The following is a 14,579-nucleotide window of genomic DNA, read 5'->3' on the forward strand; positions in this document are numbered from 1 at the left end:
TCATCCTGGTGGCAATTCATACCAAAAATGTCAATAAAGTGGATTCAGTACAATTTGAAATTGCTGCCAATATTTCGTTGACTTCACAGTAGGATCAGAAACTAAAAGCACCTCTCTAATATGAGAATTAAACACTAAAAATATATGTCAAATAAAATGTTGAGTTTAAAATCAAGTACAGTCTGACTTAGTGAATACAACTAATGCTAAAATCATTTTTGGAACCACTAGGTTTCCTTATGAAGTATCTCCCATTGTCTGTAAATCTGTGTCTTAGAGACATCCAAAAGGGATGAATGGCACTAAAACAGCTCAGCGGCTTGAGCAGTGGATGGTGGGGACCTAAGGTCAGGTATGGGGTGACAGTCAGCTGAGGGGCTGCTCTGGTTTGGGGAAAAGAGCAACACAAGTGAGGTTCTGGGAGCACCAGAGGCCTGAGAGAGCCAGGAGAGGGCTTGGGTGAGGACCCACTGCTGTCCCCGAGAAGGGGGACACTGTGCATGGCCTGTCCTGGGGACGTCCATCCATGGGTGGAGGCAGTGGGGAGGCTACAGAGCCAGAAATGGCCGAGCCAGGCTCAGGCCCCATCCGGGCTCCAAGGGAACCCACGGCCGCCATGTTGAAGCTAGGCGCAGGGGCCTGGGGTCGTCAGTCATCACCCAGGACACTGCTCCCAGGACGACTCCTTCCTTCCCTGTTACCAGGCGGGCAGCGTGTGGCGGCAGGGGCACAGGAAGGGGAGAGGAGGAGAGGCAGAGGCATCTGCTGAGGTCCCACACATGCCGGATGCTTTGCATCCAGTTCACAAGGGCAACCTCCCGGGCCACAGTGACCCCAAAGGAGTTAAGAACACCGAGGCTCACAAGATTAGCGTCACCCACACAAGTCCCCACTAAACCACCCCCTGCCCCTCTGCAGCCTCTCAGTAAGGCATGAGGAACGAGGCTGAGATGAGGAAGCTTGTTCGCGTGCAACTCTCCTCAGCATGGTTTACGGTGAGATTCCATCGCTTCAAATGCACGGGGACACACATTTTAATAATGTGCTTCGCGTGCCAGAAGGAAGATGCACGTTACTCTGTTAGATCAGTGATGTATGCAGGAGCAGTTATGCACATGGCAGACACCTAGCACCTGACAGTATTGTGCTTATTTGCATAAATTCCACACTGTCATTCTGACACTATCAGCCAAGTCTGAATCACTCTATCCAAGGAATTTTGGGTAGTCCAGTCAGCTTAAAAAAGAGTTTTAGGCACCTCAATAGTGGGTATGCAGGCTGGGGTGGAGCTCAGAGGTAGAGTGCTTGCCTAACATCCAAGGGGCTATGGGTTCGATCCCCGGCACAGTCCACACCAAACAACCAACCAACCAGTGGATGTTAAGCATCCAAATTAGAGGAATTTGAATAGTGAAATTACAGTAATTTTCAATGATCAAACTTCTTCTTGGGGGTGTGTAATGCACACGCACTGGAGAAATTAGCAGCTTAAAGGGAGAGGTGGCTCAGGAAGGGAGAAAGGCTCAGGGGAAGCCTTGTGCCTGTTGGGGTCTGGCACCTCTGACATGGCCGAGGCAGGGATGAGCACTCTTCCCAGCTCAATGAGAGGCTGGACTTTGGGCGAGGAAGGGAGAGAGAAACCTCCCTCATGGCTACTTGGTGCAAAGGAAGAGAGATGGTGGGAGGAGACCAGCAGGGAGGCATCTTGGGGCTGTACTGCCTTGTGTGTGATGTAATCTCCCTTCTCCATTTGTCCCATAAAATCTTCAGGGATTCTGCACTGGCCTCACTGCTTAGCACAAAGGGTTCCTTCAGGGGATTAAAGGACATCCAGCAGGTTCTCGGACAGAAAGCACAGGTGAGGGGAGGGCTGGACCCAAGCATCCAGCCAGGGAACGGACTCCAAGGGATCCATAATGTAGCTGGGGGCCAGGGCTTTGTGGAGGGCACAGGAAAGAGCGCTCAGCTTGGGTTCGGTGGTCAGGAAAGGTTTCCAGAAGGATGCTGTATCAGGTAGAAAGAGCCCCACTTTGACAGGTGTGTACAGAAGAGCAGCACTGAGCCCACTGGTGCAGAGATGGTGCTCAGCTGGCTACAACTCGAGTCCTTCCCTGTGGCCCTGCACTTCTGTCCCCACCACCCCTGCCGTGAGCTTCAGTTTTCCTCAGCACTGTGACCCAGGCCAGCACTACCTGCAGGGCCTGTCTGCAGGAAGAATGCACATGCTGGTTGTCACCGGCATGCTGCTCTGTCCCTGCAGGCTCTGCACAGCCACTCTGTGCCCCTTGCTCTGCAGGGCCCGATGTGCAGAGCCAACTGCTGCTGGGCACAGGGATCACTCACTCCACAGGCCGCAAGTCTCTGAATGCAGGAGCAGGCCTTCCAGGTGCAAGAAATGACTGTGCTGGAGGCTGCCTGCCTGGGAGTCACCGTGAGAGGTGGGGATCAGGTCTAAGGCAGCTGAGGAGAAGGGAGGAGGGCAGCTGGAGGACAGAGGTGCTCTTCCAGGATTTCTCTTTCTCATCCCCATAGACTCTGCTTTCCAGTGACCCAAGTGTCCCTCAACTAGAAGTCTGCAAAGGCCGGTGAGCACCTGAGAAAACACAGTCATCTTCAAGTTCCTACTATGATAGGGTGGCACTTAATTATTTTATGTGAAGAGTATTTAGCTTTTAACTTTAGCTAAGTGAGCAGGACATGAAAGATTAAACTGCGTTTCTAAGCCACCTATCTTTGAAATCCCAATTTAACCAACCCATTACACTGTGATCTCTATTTTTAAACTCTTGAAAAATAATGATTATGAGTCACCAAGAACACATCTAAAAGTTATATAACTTCTTACATACTATACATGACCGCAAGGGCAGAGTGATTCCCTCCTCAAGTAGTGAATAATGTCATTGTTTCTCCTACACTCAAGAGCATCAGGAAAAGGAAGTTATACAGATTTTGAAAAACCACTTATCAAAATGATACGAACCATGTCGGGCACATCTAATCCACTCTCTGCTAATATCTGCGCCAGGATCTTCTCTCTTCCTCTTATCACTTCTAACTTCTCCTTCAAAAAGTACTTGGGTATGGGAATATCTAATTGTTGCTAGAGAAGAGAGAGGGCAAACAGAAGAACATTTTTGTTATGATTCCAGAAAATCCACCTAAAATGCAGAGCAAGACTGAGCATATCCCAAACCCTGGGTTCACTGCCCCTTCTCAGTCAGGCCCAGGGAGCGGGGGAATTCACTACCACCAAGGAGACACAACACGGCAAAAGGAAAATCACACTGTGTCCTTCCTTTACTCATTACACTGAAACCTCTGGGTTCTGTATCTATATATCGCCTCAAAGAACTAATCTTATTTCATGAATTTCTTTCAAGAAATATAATATTATCTCAGCTATCTAAAACAATGGCTCAAATCAGGGTAGCAGTATATTGGGTTACAGAGATCTCTGAGTTAATGTGAGTAATTTATCATCAGCACCATCACCTTGATGTAAATGGTCACACTTTTTTTTCCTAATAATTTGGTTTTATTTTCAACCTAAATTGCTGTATTACAAAAATTTGTCACAAAATTAATTTGGTTTATTAGGAAACTGGATTTTTTGATGCAATAAATACAAATGTACGCTCTTTGCTTCTGTGTACTGCCACATATTTCAAGTTGGAGGAGGTTGAAAGAGTATTTTCCAACAATCCAGAGTACAGAGATGCTCCTTGCCCCATGGAGAAGTATCATCCCCGACGCCATCAGCCATACTGGCTGCTTCCTGGTGGAAGAGCTGCCACAGGACTCCAAGGTTTGGGTCTTTGAGGTTGTTTCCCCTTTTTTCCGATTCAAGGTGTGACTCCCAGTGGGTCAGCTTCAGGACTGAGAGGGACAGGGCTCCTGGGAGGTGACAGTAGCTTTGGAACATCAATCATTTTCTAGGCTAGTGAGGCGTTGGGGTGACCTGAGAGTGTGCTGCCAGGGTCTCAGGTGAGTGTGGCTTGTGGGTATGGAGAACCAGGGAGGAATGATTATACTCTTATCTGATGCTGTGATGTTATTTATTAAACAGTGTGTTCAAGTGTTGTACTTTTCCAACTTTTATGACAAAAGTTTCTTGACCTGCACAACGGTCCCCAGAAGACCCAGCCAGATAGAACATCAGAAGACATCTCAGGTGGGCATCAGGCAGCCACAGTCAGAAGGGCAGTGGGAAGGGCTGACTGCCCATAGAAGGCTGCCCAGGTTACCAGGTGCCAGCTGGGAGAGGTCCATGGGGAGGGAGGCCAAGCAGAGGTCCAAATATAACACAGTGAAGCTGCCGGCTCAAAGCACAGGAGAAGTGGTATCCACCGGGGAATAAAGACCCAGCATCCAACCGGCTTCCCATCCAGGAGAAGAGGATAAGGAAAATAAAGTCCAGAGAGACTTCCCCAGGACACAGAGAGAAGGGGACTTGCTCTGGGGGCTGGGAGGGTTTGTGCTACAGAATATTATGACAGGTCAACCCACTCCAGTGCAAAAGTCCTGGGCAGAAACCATGGGGTTTGGTGAGACCAGACCTCTGTACTAACTGAGCCCGGGACTGTGCAAGATTTGCCTGCATCCAAAACAAAGGGAACCTAAACCTGGTTCATGATAGTATGGTGTGACTGAAGATAAATGTTTAGGCTTTTAATACCATAATTAAGCCATAGGTAAATGTGTCTAGAAAGTCTATAAGAGTATTGGGTACAGGCCTACATATCTTACTTACAAAAAATAAAAAAATAATACTCTGCTGTACTTACGGGAGTCAACTTTAGGTCCTGTAAGATATCATCAAAATAATGGAACTCGCTTAATTCCAATTCAACCATTTCATTCTTCAGTTCCAGGATGCGGCCCATCACTCCATCCAGTATCTTCCGGATCAGTATTCGTTTCTGCGGATGGACCATCTGGTCATAGATGTTCTCCAGGTTTCTGAAGATCTGCACATATTTTATGTAGAATGTAGCCAACATCTGGAAGATGAAAACTTGATTTCTTTGTGGTTCTATCACGTGCTGAGATTCTTTATCAAGCAAAGAATTGAGGGCTTCTTGGGTCTGGTGCCACACTTTATTATACATTCTAAGGGAAGACATAGAATTTAGACAATTTAACAAATTAAAATGATTTTGACAGGGATATATCCAGGAAGTCCCTGACTTACGAACGAGTTTCATTCCAGGAGAATGTTCTTGCTAAGTTGGGTTTGCTCGTAATGCGACAAAGTGAGTCTTAAACAGAACACCTGTGAATCTTATACAGTGTACCTGTGACAGTTCACAACTTGAGTGTTCATAAGTCGAGGACTTACTGTATTGGTTATCTAGTACTACAAAATGTAATGTGCAATGAAGTAAGAACTCAAGGAAGTACTGCACGTGGCTGCAAGGCTTTTTAGGCAATTTATATTTTGATAAGCATGTGGATTTGGGTACAGCCACTGCTATAATTACCAAATGAATAGTTCAGGAAATTACAGCAGGCATCATTCAAACCCACAGGGTTATCAGAAATTATTTTGCAAACTTATATTCCAATAAATTGGAGAATCCAGAAGAAATACATAAATTTGTAGAAATGTATAAATTGGAAATAAATAAATTCATAAATTGAATCAATAAGCTCTAATAAATCTAAACCGATCAATAACAAGCAATGAGACTGATGCAGTAATTAAAACTCTTCCAATTACCAAAATCCCAGGGCCTGACTGATTTATTGCTGAATTTTATCACATCTTAAGAGAAGAATTATCACTAATGCTCCTCAAAATTCTCCATGTAATAGAAAGGGAAGAAATGCTTCCAAATTCATTCTGTGTAGCCAGCATTATCCTAATGCCAAAACAGAAACACACACACAAAAAGAAGACTACAGACTAGTATCATTAATGAACACAGATGCAAAAATCCTCATTAAGATCTTTACAAATATAATTCAACAACACATCAAAGAGATCGTACACTATGACGAAGTTGGTTTCATCCCTGGGAGGCAAGGATGCTTCCACATATGTAAATCAATAAATGAATTACACCACATAAATAGAATCAAGGATAAAAACTACATTATCATCTCAGTAAGTGCAGAAAAGGCTTTTGAAAAAACCCGACATCCCTTCATGATAAAAAAAATCTTAATGAAAACAGGCATAGAAGGATCTAGACCTGAAATTGATAGAAGCTGTATATGACACACCCACTGCCAGCATCATATGGAATGGGGGAAAATGGAAAGCATTTTCTGTGAAACCAGGAATAGGCAAGAGTATTCACTCTCACTACTCCTGTTCAATAGTGGACTTGTAGCCATAACCAGGGCAATTAGGAAAGAGAAAGAAACATAAGACACATGAGTAGGGAAGGAAGAGGTCAAATAATCACTATTTGCAGATGATAGGTATCTTTACATGGAAGATCTGAAAAACTCTACCAGAAGACTTTTAGACCTGATAAATTCATCAAAGTAGCAGGATACAAAATCAACAGGGAAATCAATAGTGTTCCTGTGCATTAAAGAAATCAAGAAATTAAAATCATTTTCAATAGCTTGAAACATTAAGTATCTAGGGCCTGGGAATTAGCTCAGTGGTTTTGCCACCTGCTGTGCAAGTGCAAGGACGCGAGTTCGATCCCCAGTACCAAAAAAACCCAAAAATCATTAAGTATCTAGGAATCAACCTGACCAAGGAGGTGCAAAACCTCTGTAATGAAAGTTACAGAGCACCAAAGACAGAAATTGAAGAAGATGAGAAAAATGGAAAGACCTCCCTTGCTCTAGATTGGAAAAATTAATTTTGTGAAAATGGCCAAATTACCCAAAGCAATTTAAGATTCACTGCAATGTCTATTAAAATATCAACAACATTCTTTACAGAACTAGGAAAAAAAATCCTAAAACTCACACGGAAACAAAAAAAGACCCAGAATAGACAAAGTAATGCTGAGCAAGAAAAGATTCTACAGGTATCATAAGCTCCAGATTTCAAGGTGCACCACAAGGCCATAAGCAACAAAAGCAACATGGTACTGGCACAAAAAACAGACAATAGATTAACAGAATAGAACAGAAGTCATAGATACAAACCCATGCACCTATAGTCATCTGAGCTTTTGACAATGGGCCAAAAACCTATGCTGGAGAAAAGGCAGCCTCTTTAAGAAATAGTTCTGGCCGGGGATTTAGCTCAGTGGTGCCACCGCTGCCTGCCTGCCTTGCAAGCGCAAGGTCCTGAGTTCAATCCCCAGTACCAAAAACAAACAAACAAACAAAGAAATAGTTCTGATGTAGATCCTTAACTCTCACCTATAGCAACATGAGGTCAAAATGGATCAATGACCTAAATATAAGACTTGAGTCCTCGAACCTTTTGAAGAAAACATAGGGGAAACACTTCAGCACAAACGCATAGGCCAAAACTTCCAAAATAGGGCTCCAAAGGCACAGAATTAATATAAAATATCAACAAATGGGATCATATCAAATTAAGAAGCTTCTATAAAGCACAGGAGAGTAAAAACATGGAGTAAACACGGAGTAAAGAGACAACCCAGTGAATGTGAGAAAAAGATTTACTGGTTATTTTTCTGGTAGAGGATTAATATTAAGAATACATAAATAAGTCAAAAAATGAACCCTGAAAGCAAATAATCATATCAAAAAGTGGGCAAATGAACTGAACAGATACTTCTCAAAAGAAGTATGAAAGGCTGATAAGTATATGAAAAAATGGTGGAGGGGAAGAGAGAAAGAATTGATATGTGTTATGTACATGAATCAACTCCCTACAATGAATGTAATCATTGTGTAGTGCAAACACGTACAAATGAAAATAAAAAATTTAATTAAAAATAAATAAAAATACAAAAAATGTGAAATAGCTGGCAGCTTTTTATACAAGCTTTAAATCATATGCTGATATGAGATGTGATGAAAATACCATGGATGTTTAAATTTTAAAAGTTACTACAGTAAAAGACACAAGGCCATTAATCCTCAGAATACTTTCCCTTGCTTTGAACATATTTGTCCTATCATTCCTGCCACTTTCTGAAGCAGCTCTGGAGTCCTCTATTGTGAATGTCTTTAATTGCACTGTCCTGGCTGCCTCGATGTCCTGAATCACTCGAAACATTTGTCTATGATCATTTTGACTTTGGGAAAGATCCGGTGAACAAGGTGGATGAGGACACACTATACCATCTCTATAAGCCTGCCTTTCTGCTGGGTGGGACTCAGCAGCAGCACTGAATTTTATCGGACCTGGTAAAGACTTTAAAGAGGACTCCGGAGCTGCTTCAGAAAGTGGCAAGAATAATGAATTATGTGTGTTTGAAGTGAAGGGGAGGATTTTGAGGGGATTCACAGCAATGCGTCTTTTACTGTAACAAATATTCTTTATTTAAAAGCTCAGTACATTTTCTGATCGCCCTTGCCTTGTATATGGTTGGTTCCCCAGATGCCGATATTTCTAGTAGTTGCTTTCTCCTTGGAATGCAGAGAAAGCGAGGGAACTCAGTACTCTGAGCAGGATGAGCTGAGTGCTCTCATGCTGAGACATGCTGATAATACCTCACAAAGAGAAAGTCATTCACTGGAAAAGACTCCACTCAATCAAGGTTGAGATAGCCATCCAAACTGCTCTGTAAGCTTCAACGCAAAAACACAAAATTCACGAGAGATCAAAGCAACAAGATTACAAAAAAAGTTGCAACTTCCCCAAAATTGATCCCACAGATACAGAAGTGGATAAAAATGCTAATGAATTAAAAACCTCTTAAGATAATCAATGAGATCAAAGAAGAAACAAATAAGCAGCTGAATGAATCAATCATTAAAGTGATCAATGAAGAGACAAATAAACAGTTGAAGGAATTAAGAAAGACAACACAGATACGAAAGACTGCCAGTAAAATGATGGAGGTTCTGGAAAAGAACCAAAAAGACACCCTGGATATGAAATCCTTACTCAGTCAAGTTTACAGATGAGGAAACTGAGGCACAGGTATTGTCTAACATCATGGGATTTGAATGTCTGATTTGCACCTGGGCAGTCCGCTCCAGAGTTCACACTCTGACCACTGAACCCTGCCACTGTTCATCAGGAAGAAAGCAGGTGAGGGGCAGACACGGAGTCATGGGGCGCAGGCTTGGTGCCACCACAGGAGGACAAAAATGGCCTGACTCAAAGGAACTGAACTCTCACTTCCCCAACACCGCCCTAGTTAGGATGCTGAACTCTGCCTCTGGCGTCCCCTCCCCAGGGTGTTCAGGTACCAGATTTCTCAAAATTTAGCAATATTTTAAAAGCTACTACTAGTGGCCAGGGCATGGGACGCAGGCCTGTAATCCCAGCACTCTGGGAGGCTGAGGCAGGAGGATCACAAGTTCAGGCCCAGCCTGGGCAGCTGAGTGAGACCCTGCCTCAAAATAAAAAATGAAAAAGGGCTTGGGATGTAGCTTAGTGCAAGGACCCTGGGTTCGATCCCCAGTACTGCAATGAAAAAAGGGGAAAAACATATTACCAATGAAATAGCACTCTACTAGACAACTTTATCGTAAAAGAGACCATTATCAGAAACTCAGAATTCTCTTCCACTCAGGAGGCTCACTCCGTGCATCAGTAGTAGTTAGTAACCACAGTTACCGACCAGCAACACTAGCAACAGCTGTGCTGCAAAAGAACAACAAAAGCACCGTGTGGCACCTGGCATATTCCAGCATCCGTGGGCCAAGCCTGAGAAAGTCAAGCAGTTGGGAAAGGACATGAGGAAGGAAAAAGTCAAGTCAAAGAGGAACTGCACCTTCATTCAGCAGTAACAGCCACGTATCAGCTGTCTCCCGGAGAGCACGATGTCGGGAAGTGGGGAAAACAGTGAGCGCAGAGTCCGTTCACCAAAGCCCGGGCTGGGCACGCTCATAGGCTCCACACCACCCATGGGCGGCAGAAAAGGGCTCGATTCACTTTCTGGACCGAGTAGGGTTTGGGGCCTACGTGGGGCAGGAAAACACTGGGGAGGCTGATTCTGTTTAGAATCTGGAGCAGAAATCCGATTGAGCAAGCAGAACACAGCGTCAGGTCAAAAGCACTGCTTCCAAGCCGGGAAGGGTGGCCGAGGATGCCACACTCAACATCCGGGAATAACCACGCGCAGGAAGACAGCCCCAGACCCGCAGGTCACGGCTGCAGACACCTGACAGACTGCCAGCCGCCACCTGAGAGAGACCCCGTCCACACTCCAAGACATGGACAGTGAAGACTTCCTCACACGTGAGGCGGAAACCAGAAACCAAACAGAAAACTTGGAGTGAACAAGGACAAAGGAGCTAAGGTGAGAAGAATACAAGAGATTTTTATCACCACTGTTTATAAATGGCAAATCCACGGAAACCAGCAGCAAAAACAGTGAGTCCGTTAGTACTGCAGAGGTACAAGACTTAGATAAGACACACAGGTAAAGAGTGAAGAGAAGGAAATGAAAAAAGATATCCCATTCCCAGTACCAAGAAAGAACACTCAAAATTGGGGAATTATTGTGGTGGGAGTCACACAAGACCTAGCTGAAGAAAATTAGAATGCAGACCGTTAAAGTAAGTGGCAGGCTCCTATGTCAAGAGTCAAGACAGGTTCCTCACCACCAAGAAACTGGGAATAATAAGCTGAAGGCTGTGAGTAAGTGTAGCCATGATTTTTAAGTGCAGGGGCGGAACAGACAGCAGGAGATAAAAGGCACCTCATGCTTCATGACATTTAACTCTGCACCGATGGTGGTCGGCACCCTGTGAGGGCTGCACACACCATGGTGCAGGTGGGGTGGCTTGGCGCCCACGGAAGAGACCCCAGCAGTCAGGAGCAAGCCCACCGCCTTACTGGGATGGAACCCCAGGACGCCCGGCACCGAGTCGGTCCTGGCGGCTTGAACCTTCCAGGTCCTGCCGTTTGGGCTGCAGCCTCTCCCTTGCTCGCCTGCTATCTTTTTCTTTTTTTTCTTAAGATCTTTATTTCCAAGACAAGTCACAAGTCTAAGCTTTCAGCCCATGCTGCCGCTGCACAAGCTACAAACGCTTGCTTGGCAGTTGTGGGCCCTCTTTAGTAGCATGTGTGAAAGTGAATAAAAATCCATATAAAACAAATATTCAAATAGTTTCCATAGGAGCACAGATAAGTGTGACCCTTCTTTCTTTCTTTTTTTTTGTTAAATTCTTTCATTGGTACATAGTAGGTATACAACACAATTGCATTTCTCACTGGGAATTGTACCTTGACATAATGCATCTTGGTTCTTATTTTTCCCCATTCCTAGCCCTCCCCTCATGCCCTCCACCCTTCCCTATTTACAAAGACTTTATTTCCATTTTTTCCATTTCTCATCATTTTTCCTTTCCCTTCTTTCCTTCCCCTGCCCCTCCCTCTATCCCTACCCTTTTGGACCTTCTCTTCCTATTTTGCATTATCGATTATTCATTCTAATCCTTGGTACATTTTAGGTATACAATATAATGACATTCATCATTGGAAATTTGCACCTTTACATAGTCTCTCTCGGTTCTTATTTTTCACCCTTGCCCAGGACCCTTCTTCTCCTGGTCTCCTGGCTGTGCCTGTGCCGACCCGACTCTTACAAACGTCCAGAACTAGCAGCAGTTAAGTTAATGGGCCCAGCCCGCAGCCAAGCTACCCTCGGGCCCACAGCTATAGCAGGCGGCGTCTACGCGTGCACGCTGGCGGAGGCGCGCGCCGCCGGGTGCCGCTTTATCTCGCTCTCCCAGGCGCAGGGCCGCACCTGTCCTGCACCACCTGCTACTGTCCGAGGTTCTCAACTTTCAGTACCTAAGCTTCCTCTGTCGAGCGGAAATAACAGCAACAGCTGCTGCAGCACGGGGTGGCTGGGAGGCTTCAACAGCTGCTGCAGTTCCGGGACCTGGAGCCGTGCACCCGAAGCGGGCACGCATCATGTGTTGGAAGTTAGGGCTCAGAAGAGCAAAGGGTAACTGCTGGGAGGCGCTTCGTGCCTGGCTCCCTGCCTTGGGTCCCTGTCGGACAGCAGAGTGAAGACGCCTCCTCAGGCTGTGGGCTGAGGGAAGTTTTGGAACCTGGGAGTTTTCTCAAGCGACTTACTGATTACTGAGGAAGGCGACCGGAAGCTTCCTCAGCAACACACCAGCAAGGGCGCAGTGGGCACAGCGAAGAGGGGAGACCTAACTGTGGAATATCCTTGCCCACAAGAGCGGATACTCCAGCCCGGGACATACCGAATCTGCTGAGTTATGAAGAAAGAGAGGCGAGGAGAGCCGCCGGGAGGAGAGGGGCGAGAGGAGAGGGGCGAGAGGAGAGGAGCAAGAGGAGAGGACCGAGGAGTCCACCCATGGCGATGCCCAAGAGCCCATCGCTTACGAGTTCGACATGGCTGGCTACTTGCCCGCTTCCTCTCGCCCGCCAGGAATCTCCTCCTTTGCCCTAGGAAGGCTGGCCAGCTGTGGAGGGCGCGAAGGCACTGAGTGGAGTTCACTCACTGGCAGGCATAGCTAAGCGGCGGCGGCGCCTCTCCTTGGCCACTCTGCAGGGGTAGGCGGCCCTAGCAACGGGGACGCCGCGCCTGCGCAGTGCTGCTCCGAGGCCCGCGCTTCAGCCCCGCGCGTTGCGCGCCTGCACCTCGGCCCCTTGTTGCCCGGGCAACCGCTGGAAGGACAGGGGGCGACCACTGTGGGTGCTTGGCAGGTGGACGGCGTGGGTCCCTCAGCTTCCCGGGAGTAGGGTGAGGGGCTCATTTCTCGGTCGCCGGGGAGGTCGCCGGGGCCGGTCATTTTCTAGGACCCCGCATGAAATGAAGCAAAAATTCAAAGCCAAAGGGCACTTTGTCGCAGACGAGTGCACTGGTCTCCTGACAAGGCAGGGTGCTGGCGTTGCACAGACGAAGGGAGGCAGGGCCCATCCTCACTGGGTGCCCAGGCTGTGCAAAAGTGGGTAACTGCAGTAACTCACACGGTGGCAAGGGGGTCAAAGAGAAACCACCCGCATTATACTCGGGCAAACCGAAGATTCGTCCAGAGCAACGCATGCTAACTACGAATAAGATACAGGGAAACAGCGTGCCCCAATCCAAGACCGTAATGAAAATGAAAGAAAAAAAAAGGCGTGGGCAAAGTGTGTGAAGAATCAAAGAAGTAAAAGAAAACAATTTTTTTACATGTGTCCATATTAGAGAATAAGCCAATGAGAACACCCATTTAATAAAACAAGAACTAACAGAGACTATAATGCAACAAAATGAGAAGGGAAAAAAGATTACACAGCTAAGGAAGTCGAATGAAAATCAGAAATAATCCAGTATAGGAAATTAGAAGAACCAAGAACTAGACCAGGTACAACTCAGCTAAGTCAAGGACTTAGAGGACGGCTTTGATTCAGTTATCACAAGTGTGCAGAAGAAAGATGCACATATTTAAGCAACTAAAAAAGTTAATGCTCCTGAAAAAGAGAACTACGCTATTAGATTTTTTTCACATATACAAGAAAACATTTCCAAAATAAAAGGAATTAATCTGCAGATCAATCCTAATATTCCAGAAACAAGTGATATAGAACAAGCCAGGTCAAGATGTGCTGGATACATTATTGGATTTCCCACAGAAGTGGTAGACAAATGTGCATAGTGTCAGATTCTGTCGCCTTAGCTTTCAGAATCAGGCAGAGAAGGAAGCGATATTTACAGAATTCTTGGGAGAAAGTGCAACCCAAGAATATTTCTACTCACTGAAGTTAATATTCCCAATTTTAGAGCCTCCAGAACTATACCATTCATGTAAACTTAGCACGTTACCATGCAAATAATAAATTAGCACCTTACCAAGCAAACAGTAGAAAACCCCATGTCCGGTGTCTTAAATAAGAGGACCCTGACCTCCCAGATCTGAGACTACGGGGGAGGATGTGTCTGCTGATGAGCACAGTGGCTTAGTGGTGACAGCATGGGGATCAAACAGCCTAGTCTTTCCCCTTGTGGACTCCGGCAACAGGGATGCTGAACGACTCTCCTTGTGGTCATAAAATGTCTCTAGCAGCTCTAGGCTTTCCATGCTAATGCTGCAACATCTGGAGGTCAAAAGAGGACTGGCTGGGGATTACCTGCAATAGGAGACAGAGAGGCAGATGAAAGAAGCCAGTCAGGACTGGGCCAGCACAGAGAAAGTCCCACCTGTGGTGTAGACAGCATGGAATGGTGAGCCCAAACCATTGAGCTCAGCTAGAAAACAAATTACTTGAGGAGGGAATCCAGACAGTAACAAGACACATGTCTTTTCGGTTTGTTGTTTTTTGAGACAGGGTCTCCCTATGTATTCCAGGCAACTCACTATGTAGCTTGGGCTGGCTTCAAACTCTTGGTGATCCTCCTGCTTCAGCCTCCTGGTGCCGGGATGATAGGCATGCACCACCACACCTGGCTGTAAAACACATGTCCTGTTGAAGACACCAGGACAGGTTTCAAGGTGAGAAGACAAAGGAGCAAGATCAGCGGAACTCCACATAGCAGAACTGACACAGTTCCTCT

The 14,579-nt window shown here is 45.8% G+C and overlaps 1 protein-coding gene across 5 annotated transcripts in view; it reads right to left on the reverse strand.

Moving 5' to 3' along the window:
- Drc11 (dynein regulatory complex subunit 11) overlaps positions 1 to 12,625 on the reverse strand; it is a 125,976-nt gene extending 113,351 nt beyond the window's left edge. Inside the window, exons 1-3 of one of the 5 annotated variants that reach the window (XM_087209495.1) lie at positions 12,425 to 12,625; positions 4,788 to 5,003; positions 2,984 to 3,103 (exon numbers count right to left, since the gene is read on the reverse strand). In XM_087209495.1, coding sequence (XP_087065621.1) covers positions 2,984 to 3,103; positions 4,788 to 5,003 — 336 coding nt within the window. In that variant the 5' untranslated portion in view covers positions 12,425 to 12,625. Of the gene's footprint in view, positions 1 to 2,983; positions 3,104 to 4,787; positions 5,113 to 11,860; positions 12,391 to 12,424 lie in introns of those variants that run through there. The other 4 variants (XM_087209493.1, XM_087209494.1, XM_087209492.1 and 1 more) reach the window with 4 other exon arrangements.
- Positions 12,626 to 14,579: the final 1,954 nt, after the last annotated feature.

Source organism: Heterocephalus glaber, unplaced genomic scaffold (genome assembly GCF_053883595.1).
Source record: "Heterocephalus glaber isolate CG9 unplaced genomic scaffold, H.glaber_assembly_v1.0 deba00001004, whole genome shotgun sequence".
NCBI classification, from domain to species: Eukaryota; Metazoa; Chordata; class Mammalia; order Rodentia; family Bathyergidae; genus Heterocephalus; species Heterocephalus glaber.